The following is a 16466-nucleotide window of genomic DNA, read 5'->3' as shown; positions in this document are numbered from 1 at the left end:
ACAGCAAACACCAACATGCTGATTTAGCCGTCGCTGTGTTTACGGTCTCAGCAGCAGAGGTTACGCTGAACTCATTACCGGTGGCGTTAGCTGCACGCGTCCTCCTGTTCTCCTTTTAAAAGGCCGGCCGCGCAGAGCCAGGTTCATCACACACTCTCGCTTTCGAGCCACGGAAACAGACGTCATGGTGGCACCGATGCACGTGGAGATAAGAGCAGAGGAAGCGTCTGTGGATGTGGGGAGATCAGAGGAAACTGCTCTGTGTAACTAACCCGGTCTAACTGCTATGAACCAACAGCTCCCGAGACTGATCGACTATCAGACACAGCATCACCTGCACAGGTCAAAGGTCATAAGAGGCCGCACCCAGTTCTACTTAAAGGAAACATTCATGGGAATCGAGCCAAACAAAACGATCCATGTGAACACACTGTTGTATTTGGTGACCACTGTTTTTTATGTTGTAACATTACACAATAACTCTGATATTATGAATAATGTGTTTGACCAGGATGGACTGATCATTTATTATCATGAGCAGAACATCCTCAAACATGATAGCTGTGATGTGAACGAGGCCGCTTTGACCTCAGCTCTGGAACAGGGACAAAGTTCCCAGAGAGTGTGTGTGTTTCTTTTCCCTAAACAGCAAACGACACCTGTGTTCATGCAGAATGCTACTGTGTGAAGCAGCTCGGCGGTGGCTCTGCTGACGCGTCTCGTCTCACGTTGGGACCGAGGCCGCGAGGACTTCAGCAGATGCTTATCAGTGGCAGTTAGTGCAGACAAACACTGTCACCTCCTGCCCTGTGCTGCCTCACACACACACACACACACACACACACACACACACACACACACACACACACACACACACACACACACACACACACACACACGCACACACACACACGCTGTTAAGTCATAGACAAAACAACGTCTGTGTTAAATCACAGAATTTGATACCTCAGGGCTGTAAATGTTTGATGCTGAGGGAAAAGGAATTATCATTTCCACTTTTCCATTCATTTATAATCCTCCTTTTTCATCTAATGCAGATCCTACACATAGCGCAGGCACGGCAGCGTAGCGTACTTAGGAAGCTCAAGCACTGATCTTCAGCCTTCGGTTGGAATGAGCTCGCAGCAGCTGTCCGGTCACATCCTCGTCTTTCACCGCTGCTCAACTGATCAAAAAAAGCCACCAGCCTATAAAACCTTAAGACACAAACATGCAAACCAGAGGCCGGAACCATGAAGCTCACGCTCCATTATGTTCCCAGAGCCTTTCAGTGATACCATCAGCTAATGGAGCTGGCTTTGATTCAAACAAAAAGGCTGAAATCATCAGGAAGAGAGTCCACCTACACGTGGATGTGGAGGAACGGCTCCGTGTGCAGGAACGGGTCCGTGTGCAGGAACGGGTCCGTGTGCAGGAACGGGTCCGTGTGCGGGAACGGGTCCGTGCACGGGAACGGGTCCGTGTGCAGGAACGGGTCCGTGTGCAGGAACGGGTCCGTGTGCAGGAACGGGTCCGTGTGCGGGAACGGCTCCGTGTGCGGGAACGGGTCCGTGTGCAGGAACGGGTCAGGGAGCCGTGGCTCTGAGGATCCGTTGGGCAGATGGTTCAGACGTTTGTATCAGAGTCAGAGCCAAAGACAAACAGCATAATCATCTCCAGCCTTTACTCAAACACACCTCACATTAATCCACCAACACACTGACTCTGCTGCCTGGACCAGAGCCTCTGCTTGTTCCTCACAGCTGCTGTCTGTTCACATTCAACATCACAAACTAGATCTAAGACCGGAGCAGTCCTTTGTGACAGCACAAACCCAACACACAGCTGAGGATGAGCGGTCGGAGGCTGAAGCCAAAAATATATTGTTGAAAAATATGTTTGTTCATATTGTTCAGAAGATATTGATAAAATCTAAACGATACATTCTCTCTGTTAGACAGTTTTGTAAATATTCAGCAGTGACTCCAACAGTTTAGCAGATCAGGCCTCCACACCCACAGCAGAAAAACACTCAACACTAGTTTCACTCAAAGTGAAGTCGCTCAGGAGGAGTCTGTGAAAGCGCCGCACGTCCACATCAGAGCAGTGAAGTGGTGCAGCTGCACTTCTACCTCCATGTTCGATCCATGTTCTGCAGCTCATGTGAAACACACACACACACACACACACACACACACACAGTGGAAACGCTACAGATGAAACGATGCTGAACAGATTGATGGGCTGAGATCATGTTTCACATTTAGTCCACTTCCTCTTCCCTCATTAATGTTTTTAAAATAGGGATAAAAAGGCCATTCATATATTTTGACATATTTATAGATTGATATCAATAAGTGAACAGATAACAGATAACAATAAGAGGAAACAGATTCTGACTATATATTGCATTTATTTAAATGTTTGCCTGATGAGATTAAACATATTATAGTTGAATATTAGACTAAACTTTATTTATATTCATATTTACTATAAATTATGATGGTTGTGTATGATCCATTTCTATTATGTGACTGCACTTTATTTAGTCTTAATTTTACTTTAAACGTTTTTTTAAAACTAAAATTAAAAGAAAATATTATAATATAAATTAGCATTATATTATTAGCATCTGTTTGCTCAAAATATTACTTGTAAACAAATGTTACACATTGAACCACAGTGTCTAATTATTCCACAGAAAATCAATTCTCTGTGCCAGAGGTCCCGCATTAAATACAGCACAAGAGCTTTCATGGAAAGAGTTCAGTGTTTTATATTTTATTGACATGAGAACATCGTTGGGACAGTGTTTAAATACTCAATAAAGTTATTGAACATGCACACGTAAAATATTAGGAACTGTACATAAATATTACATTGTACAACATAATTTGTGTCTGTTTTCTGATGCAGTGCCTGTGTTTGAGGTTTAGTCTGAGCCCAAAGCCACAACGTGAGACGTCTCCTGACGGAGACACGTGCTGTTCGGTGCGTGGGGGGGGGGGTCAGTGCAAAGCTCGGCTCACGGCCGGCGTGGGCCTCTTCAGGATGGCTTCCACGGAGAAGGACAGGGACTCGCTGGACGCCACCTTGCTGCCCACGGGCGTGAACAGGAGGTCCTTGGGGAACCTGTCGCTGAGCCTCGCGTCCCTGGCGGAGCCCTCCCGCAGCCTGCGCGCCGCCTCCTCCAGCAGCTCCTTGCAGCACGGCGTCCTGGGCTGCGGCCCCGCGGCGCCGCCGTGCTTCTCACCCAGCGAGTGATGGATGAGCGAGTGGAAGGAGTTGAGCTTCACGGACAGCTGGGCGCCGTCCTTCCCCGGCCGGTTCGGAGCCGGGCTGGGGCTGTGGGGATGGCACTGTCCGGAGCTCCTCTTGGGGGGAGAGAAGGCCGAGCACTCCCTCTGGCCTCCCGGAACCAGGCCGGCGGCCTTGGGCTCCGCCCGCGGGGGGTCCGCCGCGTCGTGCAGCGCGGCGGCTCGGGAGCCCTCCAGCTTGGAGGCGACGGCGGCCGCGGCGTCCTGCTCCGGGGGCTGGCTCTCGGCCGGCATGGCCTTGGGCTCCCACACCGCGCCCGGCTTCATGTTCTGCACGGCCGTGGCGTTGAACAGGCACTGCTGGTAGAGCAGCGCGTCCCCGAGGTTGGCCGCGCCGCGCGGCCACATCACGAAGCCGCCGCGCGACGGCTGCAGCGGGTAGTGGCGGTAGGTGGTGGCCACGCTGACGTTGGAGGCGATGAGCTCGACGTTGGCCGGGCCGGGGGGGTACTGCATGGACAGGTCCAGGCAGCCGGGCCCCAGGAAGCCGCACAGCTCTTTGGGCTGAGGCTCGACCGGCGCCGACGCGGGCGAGTAGGCCGCCTTGTAGGAGTTGAACTCGGCCGCGTGCTGGACCATGCTGTTGGGGAAGATGACGCCCTGGCTGCTCTCCATCAGCTCGCGCTCCTTGTACTCTCGCTCCAGCATGACGGTTTCCAGCTCCTTGTCAGCGAAGGCCCGTCGCTTCCTCATCCGATCGCTCAGAGGCGGCGGGAGGGACGGGTTCGCCGGCAGGAACGGGTCCGACTGGACCGGGCGGTACCCTGTGGTCAGCAGAAAACAAGCCCACATTTAGAACGATTCTGGGGCGTTTGGGTTGTCGCTTTAGGTTCCAGTGCGCATGCGTGTCCACAGCACCAACGCGCATGCAACAATGAAGCATCGTGCGTCACGGCGCGCGAGATGCTCGTTAGTTCATGCCAAGGAGATAAACAAGGCGCTGCTTACAAACGTTAGCAAGTCCTTAGAGGCTTCTGCTGCGAAGCTGCGGGAGGACGGGAGGTTAGAAAGAAGAGGAAGAACAGGGTGAAGCAGAACCAGAACCAGAACCAGAAGCCGCCAGAGACGCGCAGTGGGATCCGTCGCTCCGTTACCTTCGAGGATGCTCTTGGCCAGCATGGTGGAAGGCCGCACGTGCCGCTGGTACAGCGTCCTCCTCTCCGCTGGAAGCGCTTTCCCACTTATTCCTTTTTTATCCTGGGAAACGAATGAGACAAAAGTGCCTTTCAAATCCACCTGTTTTGTCCAGACGCGTCCATTCAAACGTGTAATTAAAAACGTACATTTAGACAAACGGGCCAAATGCAGTAACAACAGGAAAAGCGCCACCGGCGTCATTTTTACAATACACCTGCTGCCGTTATTTGCATGTGTCTGACCTCTAAACACACACATATATGGCCGCATACCCGCACACATTAACTGACAGACGGAGCGTTTGTAAAATACAAACTGAACAACCACAAGCGTCGACAGGCAACACGGGAATGACAGGAACATGCGAGTGAAGCTGTGATTTAAATGCTTTGTTGTTACAACATCATTGTAATTCTACAATCACATTTAGTCCTGAAGCAGCAATGACTGAGGCAAAGTCCTGTCCCAGAACCAACTGTTGGTTCAGTCAAGGTTTCACTGATGTTTCTACTTGAAATCACCTTTACTTTCGTCTTTCTTCGTTTTTAATGACTAATTCTCACCACGATGACATTTCACCTAATTCTGTCACTTTAGAACCACAGTTACATTTCTTCTGTATTTCAGGGAACCATTCGCGTCTTAACTGCAAATAATTAGACACAAATTTCATTGGAACATTTGCGTTTAATGTGAAGAGTAATTTAAGCGAATGGTCGAATTCAAAGGCTGTCAGACAAATTGTCAAATAACGAAATTCAAAACTTTAGCTTGATTGTTCTTCTTCTGAATTTTGGGACGAAAATAATGAAGTTAATTTACTTCTGGAGATCAATTTTTGTCTTGTAAATGATCTATTGCAAATATTTGAACGCACACGTATTTCGTGCGTTTTGCTGCACCTGAACTCTCACCTCCGTCGCCTGCTGCCTCCTCAGCGCCACCTGCGCCGCCATCACCCGCTGCCGCTCCACCACCAGCAGGCAGTTTGCGCACTGGCAGTCCCTCCAGCGGCAGAAGCGCTTGTGGCCCTTCAGGCAGGACACCACGCCGTGGTTGCGGCAGCGGGCGCACTTCGGAGTCCGGCTCAGTTTCCTCTGGTCCCCGGAGCACACGCCGCCGGCGGCCGGCTTGTCGTCGCTCTTGTCCCCGTCGTCTTCGGGTTCGGGGCCTCGAGGGACCGAGCCTGGTCGACTGGAGCAGTCCAGGTCGTCGCTCTCCGTCTCCAGGCTCTCCACGTCGATTTCAAACTCGCAACCAGCGTTGTCTGACATCTCACCAGACACCGGCTGTGTTTATAGCCAGGTTATGTCTGGAAACAGAAATAATTCGTTATATTTGATTTTATACATTTTAATAAATGGTTGATACTATTCATATTTATTTACTACATTTATTTTAAGCTGTTAATTAAGTCTAGTTCTGGTTTAATCAGTATACAAAACCTGGTTAGAGGCCTGCATTTAAGCTGTTCATCATCTGTCAAGGCCTCAGATCTGCATTCACCCTTGAATGTATATAATCTAATTTAATTGGAGCAAAAATCCAAATGTACCAGGGTACAAGATATGTGTAAAATAAAACAATCTCAGTCATTAGAAGCGATCTTTTTGGTTCTGCTTTACATCTTTTTCTGTAGCAAATAAAAAATGACCAAACAATTTTCACAGCAAGTAGTTAAACGCTTATCAAAAATAATCAGTCAGTCCGTCTCCAACTAAACTAATAACCAACACGAGCGCCCCGCTCACCTCCTGCAGGGTTGCAGCCTCCAGCAGTGGGTGAAAGCGGTGACCACGGCGTTAGGACGCAGATGAATCGCTCATGGACGAACACACGCTCCAAAACTGCACGACAGACGCGTAATCATGCGCCAAATGCGGGAATGATTGCGCGTCACGCTCCGGACTGATCCAAGATTCCTCTGCTGCGGACTCACCGAGCGCCACTCCTATGACCTGCCGCAGTCTGCGCTCCCTGTCCTCTGATTGGCCGCTTCTCGTCGTCCATTGACCAATAGGATTGCGAGCAGTTATTCTGGGGGCGGGGCGTAATAGCAAATAATGGTAAGAAGGAGTTGACCTACTGACGTTAAGCCCGTGTTGGAACTGAAGCAAGTAATTGTTATCAGTAATAATCTGATATCACGGCTCCTCTTTTCCCATGAAACGTACATTATAATACAGCAATTTAGAGGAAACAGCCGATCTTCACTCTGTAACTTTGAGAACCGCACATGTCAAAGTTTGAGAGGTCAAATTCAGTTTAAATGATTGTTTAAAAGTGACCAAACAACAACGGAACGAGGAAATCAGCAGCAAGAGAAACACGTCAGCAAAAGATTCATGAAAAGAAGACAAATGGCTGAAAGCAATATTCGATAAACTACTAAAATGACACACGAAAAATATATGACAATAAAAAACAATGGGTAAAATTCAGACACCTGGGTTGTGTCTTTATTAAGGCCTTTTATCTTATTATTATTTTACTAATTTTAAAGTCAGTAACCTTAAAATAAAATTTTTATTTTCATCAGTAAACACGAGTCATCAGGAGTTTTCTAAACGGTGGTGTTTAATTTTTTTTGTTTTATTGTTATACAACAAAAGTCAGATGAAGAATCGACATTTAAAGGCGGATTTGACTTTAAAATGTGTCGTTAAGCATCAAATTGATATCAAAAGTTAAAAACAAACTTTAAATGATTTATAGCTAATTTCCACAAACTGCGCTGACTTGTTTAAGCGGACGGTTCTTTTGAAAAGTTCTGTCTGTTTCGAGGGTAAATACATAGTTACAGCCAGACACTAAACCCCAACATTTACACGAAGCACAGTTTCCACGATGACACTCATCCTGTGGGGAATTTTGCATTTTTTACACTTTCATTCTTTAGCTTCGAAAAAGTCAGAAAGGAGAAAAGGACATTGTTGTTTTGGCCACAATAAAAGCCCTTTGCCTCTCAGGGCTCTGTCTGTGGAGCCACCTTGCATTTGGTTTAAAAATGTCTATGAAATGGGAGTTTTAATAAAGATCCGATGTGTGAGACGTCAGGCTGATAATTAGTTCATCTACCATTTTAATAGGATACAGATTCGTCCTGTTTCCGCAGTGGGACATTTATTTTGAAATCGCCCTGAAATAAAGGCAGAGCTTAAACCTGCTCACGTGCAGGAGGAATTCCTTCATTAATCGCTTTTACTGAGGCCATAAAACAAAGCCATGGTCCATTCAACGTCACAGAGATTGTGCCACTTCCACCGCTCCTCCAGTGTTTTGTTGCACTGCTGTCAGCAAGTGTATTTACACAGCAGGGTTTAATGTGTCAGAGCAGATGCAGGGAGTGAGTCCAGCAGCTTGATACAGTGGCTCCTCCTGACTCCCACCGGGGCGATTACAGTGTTTTCACAACAATCACCTCAACAATCCCACAGCGTCAGCAAGTAGCAGCGTCCCACACAAAACAAGCAGCAGACACAGGCTGCAGCCCTGAGCCGGAGCTGAGCCTCATGCCTCAGTGATGAAGGATGCGATCGCATGCATGGGACATGTGGGAGACTTTCTGCGTTTGGTCCTCAAGTGAGAGCTCGACTCCAAATAAGTTGTCAGCAACTGACGTTCATGGGAAGTGACGCGGAGACGAAGCTGCTGCAGAGATTGACAACAGCCTCCTGGGCTCAAGTGCCTGATCCTCCTCTGATGTCAAATGAGGGTTTACGGACGCGTTCAGGGAGACAAAAAGCTGAGGACGGTGTCCTGAACGAGGCTGAACCTCAATCTAAATCTAAAGATTTGATACAACAACAAGCCTGCACGTTGAACAGTGTGTGTAGACGTTCATCAGTTCTTCTAAGGCCACGACGCCAACATAAGTGGTTCTGACATGTTGAAATCTATATCTATATTCAGTGAAAGCAGGTGTTTTATGATTATTATCAACCTCTGGCCAAAGTACTGCTTTCATGACAAAGTACTACAAAACTACATCCAACACATGTACTGATACTTGTACTTGTGTTACTTTCTGTTAAAGGTCCCAGAGCTAATTTTGCCCATGACTAAAAAACAACACACACACGTATAATAACACACATCCATTCAACACATCCTGGTAGTAGTTTTCTGCAGGCACCAGTTACTGATGAAGTGAAGTTATGCTAATGATATTATTCGATTATAGTTATTGACACACTAAAGTGTTAATGATGATTTGTAGAGCAGCTGGTTCAATCATAACACTGCTTCACAGCTTATCAGCTGAGTAACTAAAAGAGCAAAACGTTGTGTCCCTGAACACCTCAAATGCATGTGTACAACATTCATGGGAGAGCTGCTCCTCTGTGTCGTCCCACCGTGCGCTCTGCGTCGGCGTCCTCCCTCCAGACGGGGACGCTGCGTCCTCGCCTCCTGCAGACCTCAGTCCTGCAGGTGCAGCTTTAGTTGCCGCTTCGTCTTAATTTACTGCGCAGGTCACGGGCGCCCATTCCAGCTCAGGAATGCTTTGATGCCTGGATGCTCTGACAGGACTGTGTCCTGCCTCATCCCGGAGCAGCAGTCTGATGGGGGGGGGCTTGTGAATGAGTTCCCAGTGGTCCTTCAGGGTCTGGAGAGGGTATTCCAGGCATTTTTAAAGACTTCTAGCAGGTTTTGGGTTTAAATGTGTTCCAGGGGGAGTTATGGGGACCAGGTTTTACTGAATAGGTTTCAGGAGCTGGACTTTCCTAAAGGTGGTTCCTGACAAAGCCTTGAGGGATGTCAGGGGTCTTTGTTGGGCTCTTCAAGGATTTCAAGGGGTCCTTGAAGTTGTTTGTGATAAAAAGCTCCCAGGAAAAAAACAGGCCTCCGCAGACATTATTTAGTTGAATAGGTTTGTATGTCATAGTTCAATGCGATGCTGCACTGGTCTGAAAGATCTTGAACAGGGTCTGGAAATCCTTGAAAAGATTCAAGAGATTTGCACTGGTATTGGTAAGGGTTTGGGAATCGAATGGGTTCAACAGTGCCCACTACGAACTGGGCCTGGAGGAAATAACAGGAAGGTGGCTGTGATGTGGCCGATTCAGACTGAGTCACACGTTCTCCTTTGACTCAAAGGCAGCATCTCGTTGGAAGCGTCCTGCTGAGCAGGCCTTTAAGTGTAACAGGAGCTGAGTTTAGACAGACGAGCAGTGTGGGATCTCTGGGGATCCTGTTATGTTAATTAGCCTCTGATGGAGCGACAACAGATGCAGCTGAACACAAAACCAGGCGGGGCGACATTTGTCTCTGTCCTGTGGGGTCGAGTGAAGAGGACGTGTCACATTCTCTCTTACTCGTCCTCCAATAAGCCGTGAATTGTAATGAAGGCGTCCATTATAAAAAAAGGAAGTTATTTTATTTTAGGAAAGTGTCCAGATGTGAGTGATTTCAACAGCTTAAAACGTCTGCAGTAAGTTGTTAAAGTTATTAAAGAAACTGTAGTAATTAAGCATTCTGTTGTTTTAATGTTTTAAATTGTGGTTCTAAACGTTCACACGTTGTTTAGTTTTATCACGTGTTGATGATGGCTTCAAACTGTTTCAACACTAGATGGCGGCATTTGACAGGATTCAGCCTGAGGCTCTGAGAGCTGCAGCTTCAGGGGAATCATTGAAGCGACGGTCAGGATGCGTTTAAAGGACGTGCTGCTGGTCGACTCACTGCTTCATCATCACTGATTTTAAGGGACTTAAAAACGCCGGCCTTGTTTTCGAGGCCTTGGGTCAGTCTGAGTCACAGTCTCCACTGTGGAGGATGGAAACACTCCAGTGCTCGTGTTGCTTGTGTTGCAGACTGGCTGTGACCCAGTGCATGACATCACCAGCTGCAATGGAAGGTGAATGCAACAGTTTGATGGTCCTCTGCTGTTGGGTTGTGCTATGGCCTCATTCTCATGCTCGTTATCAAACGTTGTGTTCACTGATCATTTCTGTCCATCATATTCTCAGTTTCAGGATGATTAGGGGGTTAAGTGTCTGATACTGTTGGTGAATGTTACCTAAGAAAACAGGCCTCAGACACCTGGACCTACTGATGGATGAGCAAAATGTTACCGACATGGAACTGAAAAAGTATCAGAAACAGCAAAAGTCAAAGCTGTCACTGCAAACTGACGAGCAACAGAATGAACCCAGCTCAAATACGGTCTTAAATCTGAATCTAAAAGCTGCTCTGCTTCATTCTTCTTAATAAAGCGAAGCTAAGGTCCTTTGTATTTAAATACAGAGTCCATTTACTCTGTGTATTTAAATGCACTGTTTAATAAAACATTTACACACAGACATATGTAAAGGTTTTGATGTATACGTTCCCTTTAATGCTGTTATTACGTTCAACCATAACCATCTGCTCATGATGGAGCCTTAGCAGGCGTCACTTGGAGCTTTCAGTCATTCACTCACACACTGGCCCGTTGGAACAACCAAGGTTTATTTGGCTTATACGCTTGACATGCAGCGGTTTTACACTGGAGCTTTTCACAGCACTGGACATGCGGACAGGAAGGACATGGTGGCTTTTCAAAATAATGGCTGATCACACTCTGTTACATTCAGCCGTGTTGGTAAAGTACAGTGACCCAGGAAACGCGCACGCGCACACATTAATACATATTTGGTTCGGCAAAGGTCCGTCATCCGCACGTTTATGTGGAAGAGCTCAGGATGCGGGAGTCTGCGGAGTCAGAGCGCTCGTCGAACTCCTCGTCCGGGGAGTAGAGGCCGCCCTTGTGGCCCAGCGCGCAGCTCTCCTCCTGCAGGCCGATGCGCGGCTCCTCAGACGGTCTGGACGGGAGGATGGGGGAGCTGCGGAACACGGACCCCGCGGGGGCTGCGGGGGCTGCGGGGGCTGCGGGGGAGAACGGGGACACGTACTGGGCCGCCGATCGGAGCTGGTACTGCTGCTGCAGAGCCACGGTATTCCACAGAGTCACGTCGTTGTGCACGAAGGGGTTGGTCTGGCTGCGCGTCAGGGAGTTGCGCAGCATGAGCGGGTAGCGCGTGGGCTGCGGGAAAGACGGGTGCTGCAGGGGGACCCCCAGGGGGCCGGCGGACACCACGCCCGAGGCGGACTCGGACGTGAACCGGAGCGACTCGGGCACGCGGAAAGCAGAGCCCACCGACCACTTGGCGGAGGACGACACCGGGTGGTAGGAGCCCAGCGTGTGCTCGAACAGGTGTCCGTTGGAAGGCAGCACCAGGGCCTCGGGGTGCGCGTCCGCGTGCGGGTGCGGGTGCGGGTGCGCGCTCCCGTCAGGCCCCCTGCTGGACAGCAGCACCTCTATGGCCCCCACCAGGTCCCCCCCGCAGCCCCTGAGGATGAGCTCCAGCACCGGGGGCTTGTGAGCAGGGAAGATCTTCTTGAGGACCTCCAGCGGCGGCCTGTTGGCTCGGAGGCTGAAGGGCAGGCTGATGGAGCCGGCGAGGCCTTCGATCAGCACGCTCTGCTCCCCGGGGCTCACGGGGAGCTTGTGAGGACTCTCTGCCTTGGCCTCCTTGTCGGCGCCTCCGGCCTTCGCGTGGCCGCAGCGGCTCTCCTCGTGCTGGGAGGGCGCCTCGGGCGGCTCCGGGGTGTAGCAGGAGTTGGCTTTGGAGCCCTCGGGGGAGCTGACCGGGTCCTGCTCCTTCTCGCTGGAGCTCCCCCCGTTCTCTGCTCCGGACGCCTCGTCAGCGCCGTCCTCCGCCGGCTCTGCCACACACGGAAACACAAAGTCGAGACAAGTTTGGGCGAGAGACGCGGGGTGAAACACGAGTCAGGGTGTGGAGCAGCTGACGTGGTTTGACCCTGGACTCCAGCGCCCCTGAGCCTCTGCAGGTAACGAAAGGTAAACAGTTAATAGGACTGACGAGGAGCAGCTCTGTCTCCCCGATGCTGACGCTGCGCCAGTCGATGCCTTCGACCACAGTCCGTGAACACGTCGCCTGTTGCTCGGTAACGCTTCATCCGACGCTGAGACAAACGGCTCATTACTAAGATCTTTCTGCTCAGTGTTTTCAGTGTGAACCTGCTTCGTTCAGCAGGTGAGATCTGAGCGAGTGTTCGTGTCTGAGGAAGGTGTTGAGTGGTTTAAAACAGACTTTACACTTTACCAGCATCAAGTAACTGATTCAATATTAGCACCATTTCCTATAATTAAAATAATAACACATCCGTGTCTTCCATATACTGACCACGCCATGCAATATATGTTTTTGACAAATTTATTTCATTACTATTTTATACCATTTGTCCATTATTTCCAAAATTGATACAATGTTACACTAACAGAAACCTCAGCAAAAACATTTTTTGTTTTTTTTTAACTTATGATGAAACACATTTATTGGTTTTCTTTTCCCAATTTAAAAAAAATATAATATATAATATAATATAATTCCCCTATATCTTAGGGGAAACATTTCTTTCTTTCCAAATTCCTTAATATATTGACACTAAATATCACGTCAGTATATTGTTGATATCCTGCACGTTTATTCTATCACCACTTGCACACATATTTATTTAAACGTGTGTCTGTTTTTATTGTAATAATTTCAGACACGTGAAACGACCTGAGTATAAAAGAAGTGTGTGTTACACCACACAGTCAGAGTCAAACACGTGCACGAGTAAACAAACTTCCTATGACCATTTAGGGATTATTCTGTGTAAATGTTCTAACCTTTCAGCTTTAGGCCACAAGAAAGCAGTTTTACGGTTTGTTTTGTTTATATTTATTTCTATTATAACGCGTTCTCGCACGTCTGTATTTTTGTTGTTTTTATTATTTCTGTAGAAACGTCTAAAAAGCACCGCGCCGACCCGCACCGTAGCCGCTTCATACCTGCGCACGCCGCCGCTCCGCCCTGCGTCGTCTCCGCGCTGCTCCACCGCAGCTCCAGCTCCTCCGTCCGCGGCGGGGCTCCCTGGTTCCCCTCACCCGACCCGGGGATGCCGATGCCGGGGAGCACCCGGAGCGACTCCGGGATCAGGCTCTCCAGACTTTCGTTGGCCTGCTGCCGGCGCAGCGCCACCTGCGCCGCCATGACGCGCTGCCGCTCGATGATGAGGATGCACTTCTCGCAGGTGCAGTCCTTGAAGCGGCAGTAGCGCTTGTGACCTTTGAGCCACGACAGCACGCCGTGGTTCCGGCACCGCGCGCATTTGGGGGTCCGCTGGAGCGGCGCCCGGGGCTGGGACACCGGTGCCCCCATGTAGAGATACGGGGATCCGTAGCCATTCATTCTGTCAGACGCAGCTGGTTTTCCGGGACGCGCAAGTGCGTCTGTGGCGAAGTGAGGCGGAGTGGGAGCGTTGCTGTCGTCAGCAGCAGCAGCAGCGGCAGCAGCAGCCGGAGAGATGGAGCTGCGCTGCTGCACGCATGACAGGAGGAGGATAAGAGGTGTTGGCTCGTAGTGAGGATCCACCTTTCCCTCGGCTGACAGCACTGATATGCATCAGCCTGACACGCACTTATGGGGCCGAGTAACCAAACGCCGTCACTCGCGTCAAAGCGTCTGCGCACTGGAAAAAAAACCGTCCACGTGAAGCTGAAGTGAGCGGAAGGATCAGACAAGCGCACGTCTCTGAGCTCCGCGCCTCTGGAGTTTCCTTTAAACTTTAAACGGCGCAATAACGGCGAGAGAGAGAAAAAACACGTTTCCAGTCAAAAACATTGAATTTGCTGGAGGCAGAATGACTGGTCTCAGAACAGGCCTCGGTGCAGGACAGGCCTGTAATATGACCTTTAATGTCAAACAAGCTGAGAAGTTCATGAACAACTCAAGTCATGTTCACTACTGTTTTTTCTAAGCAAAGCCTCTCAACGTCTAAACGTTTAGAACAAGTTAAAGGAGTAGTTCAGACTGATTTACTCTGGACACTAAAATGTGTCACTATATTAATTGGCTTTATTAATTAGAAGGTAAAAGAATAAACGTATCAGCGTGATTTTATTTGTAGATGAAATTCAACTCACTATAAAAATCAGGCGTCAGAATGATGCATTTTACGCATCAAACTGGACATTAAAAAATAACAAACTGCTGTTTGTTTCTATTGCCAACACAACAGACGTTATGATGAACAAATGTTTTAAAAAACCTGAGCAAAAATGATAAATACAAAAATATTTCAAGAACTACATAATTTATCTAACATTGTCAATTTTAGAAAATAAATAAAGCATCAACGAAAGAAAGATTTGCATCTAATAATTCATACTTAAAGTCGGAACTCCTGTCAGACCTCCTCCATGTTCGCGGACTTTCAGGCTTAATTCGGTGCAACGCGTGTGCGCTGCTCCTCGCGCCTTACACAATCGTGCATAACTTAGATGATTAGGTCTCTACATGTATAAAAGCCCTTTGGGAACTATGTCGAGGATGCTGATATGTCCCTTCTGCTGGACTAATAGAGGGCATTGAAACATAACACCGGACAAAGCCGGGGCCCATTTCTGACCGTAAAAAAGGTTTATTCAAGCAAATAATGGGATCCGAGGCGCGCGGCTTACGCAGAATAAGAGCTCGGTAAACTTCCCCGCGTGAAGCCCGTCTCCGGGCCTATTAAGCTTTTAATTGGAAAATAGCAGAGGAAATTTCAAGGTGACTAGAGTGGCTTTGCAGTTTGTGCCGGCCGAGTAGATTTGTGGGAGTGGGAGACGGAGGTGAACGCATAATAAATTTATTCATGTAGTTGGTTGATAAAGAGTAAAACACAAACCGGAATAAAAGTTTACACCGCAGGCTGGACGCTGATGGGAAAGTCCTCATGTTTATTCTATGTTTAGATGCCGAACGTGCAGAGTGTGAATAATTCCTGCAGACGCGTGTGAGGCATTAATTTTACGTCACTACATCCAGTTTAATTTACTCTACATGGCGTGACACCGAGAAACGCACCGGAGCCTGTAGGAAGCGAAAAGGCCTTGCTCTGGGATCAAAACAAAAATAGTTTAAAAAGATCCAAAACGCTGCAAATATGCAGACGACAAACGGGCGTCATAGTTTAAACATAATATGTAAGAACAAAGTGGTGGGAACGAATCTGAAGGTCAAAGGTTCCTGAGATGAGCCTGAAAAAATGTCTCAATGTCATATAAATATTGAAAAAATATAATCTGAAAAATTAGGCTGCATTTGTCTAATAGTTGGTTTAAATTATGGAATAAAGACTGACTTAATATGGTCTAAAGTGTATTTGTATTATTTGACCAGTGTGTTTCTGATGCATTAAGTTTTACACCTATAAAACAACTGGTTTTACACTTCAGACTGTATTAAAAATCAAGTTACACCATCCTTAAAGATGACACAAAATGTGAACTAAAATGAGGCCAAATTCTTCTGAAGGGACCAGAGAAGCGTCCACAGTTCAGCTTGTTTCCTAAAAATGTACACACCTGAAAGCACGGCCAGTGAGAAGATGAGCCTGAAGCCTGGTGGGAGGTGGGACATGCAGCTGGAGGCTGCACTGATCTACAGGAGCATGTTGCTTTTTAACTGTTTTCCCACCACGTCCAACACGCTGCTCCTGCTTCACCAGCTGCTCTGACACTAAACACACCAGACTCTGCTCTATAATATGAATGTGAACATGAACATTTTAATACAGGTGAATCGACTTCGCTGCCGTCATCCCACGTTGAGTGTTCAACCTTTGAGCCGGGGCCCCTTCAGACCTGGAGGAGGAGCTGACCTCCGCTCACAGGGGTTATTATTAGGTGCTGATTGGGGGCGTCGCTGCTACTCACAAGTCCCGTCACAGAAGCGCTGATTTAGGTCTCCCCAGGGAAGCAGGACCCCGAGCTCCTGCTGCGGAACCAGCCGGACGTCTGGATCAGACGCATCATTCAGACGCGAGCCTTCGCTCCCACCAGCCTCCAGGGAGAAAGACGCAGGCCTAAAGGTCAAATGCTCCAAACATAAAAGAAGCTGACGCAGCTTCAGGACGTAGAGAATCTGCTCAATCAGAGGATGTGGAGGTGAAGGTGCTGCTTTCGTCAATGTGTCT

The 16466-nt window shown here is 48.4% G+C and overlaps 2 protein-coding genes across 3 annotated transcripts; both read right to left on the bottom strand.

Moving 5' to 3' along the window:
• Nucleotides 1-2765: 2765 nt before the first annotated feature.
• dmrt2a (doublesex and mab-3 related transcription factor 2a) lies at nt 2766-6398 on the bottom strand. The gene is made up of 4 exons (XM_029160940.3): nt 6206-6398; nt 5369-5766; nt 4412-4514; nt 2766-4081 (listed from the first exon to the last, which is right to left on the bottom strand). Exons 2-4 carry the CDS (start codon nt 5726-5728, stop codon nt 3009-3011), a joined length of 1536 nt encoding a protein of 511 aa, XP_029016773.1. The 5' UTR covers nt 5729-5766; nt 6206-6398; the 3' UTR covers nt 2766-3008.
• A 4389-nt stretch (nt 6399-10787) lies between these two features.
• dmrt3a (doublesex and mab-3 related transcription factor 3a) lies at nt 10788-14517 on the bottom strand. 2 transcript variants are annotated; one of them, XM_041072088.2, is made up of 2 exons: nt 13297-14517; nt 10788-12161 (listed from the first exon to the last, which is right to left on the bottom strand). In XM_041072088.2, exons 1-2 carry the CDS (start codon nt 13694-13696, stop codon nt 11119-11121), a joined length of 1443 nt encoding a protein of 480 aa, XP_040928022.1. In that variant the 5' UTR covers nt 13697-14517; the 3' UTR covers nt 10788-11118. The 2 variants fall into 2 exon arrangements, with proteins under 2 accessions (XP_040928022.1, XP_029016776.1); XM_029160943.3 differs by lacking the exon at nt 13297-14517 and adding an exon at nt 12320-12853 and having other exon boundaries at nt 10790-12161.
• Between the last annotated feature and the right edge of the window lie 1949 nt (nt 14518-16466).

Source organism: Betta splendens, chromosome 9, assembly GCF_900634795.4.
Source record: "Betta splendens chromosome 9, fBetSpl5.4, whole genome shotgun sequence".
Classification (NCBI taxonomy): domain Eukaryota; kingdom Metazoa; phylum Chordata; class Actinopteri; order Anabantiformes; family Osphronemidae; genus Betta; species Betta splendens.
The sequence above is the reverse complement of the archived record's forward strand: the minus strand, read 5'-3'. Positions and strand labels throughout refer to the sequence as shown.

What these genes read in the sequence shown, in the direction of transcription:
- dmrt2a (XM_029160940.3), bottom strand. Translation starts at nt 5,728, where the DNA reads ATGTCAGACAACGCTGGTTGCGAGTTTGAAATCGACGTGGAGAGCCTG. An exon ending in GGAGGCAGCAGGCGACGGAG is followed by an intron (nt 4,515 to 5,368) that starts GTGAGAGTTCAG and finishes TTCGTTTCCCAG; the next exon opens with GATAAAAAAGGAATAAGTGG. An exon ending in GGCCAAGAGCATCCTCGAAG is followed by an intron (nt 4,082 to 4,411) that starts GTAACGGAGCGA and finishes TGCTGACCACAG; the next exon opens with GGTACCGCCCGGTCCAGTCG.
- dmrt3a (XM_041072088.2), bottom strand. Translation starts at nt 13,696, where the DNA reads ATGAATGGCTACGGATCCCCGTATCTCTACATGGGGGCACCGGTGTCC. An exon ending in CGGAGCGGCGGCGTGCGCAG is followed by an intron (nt 12,162 to 13,296) that starts GTATGAAGCGGC and finishes CGTGTGTGGCAG; the next exon opens with AGCCGGCGGAGGACGGCGCT.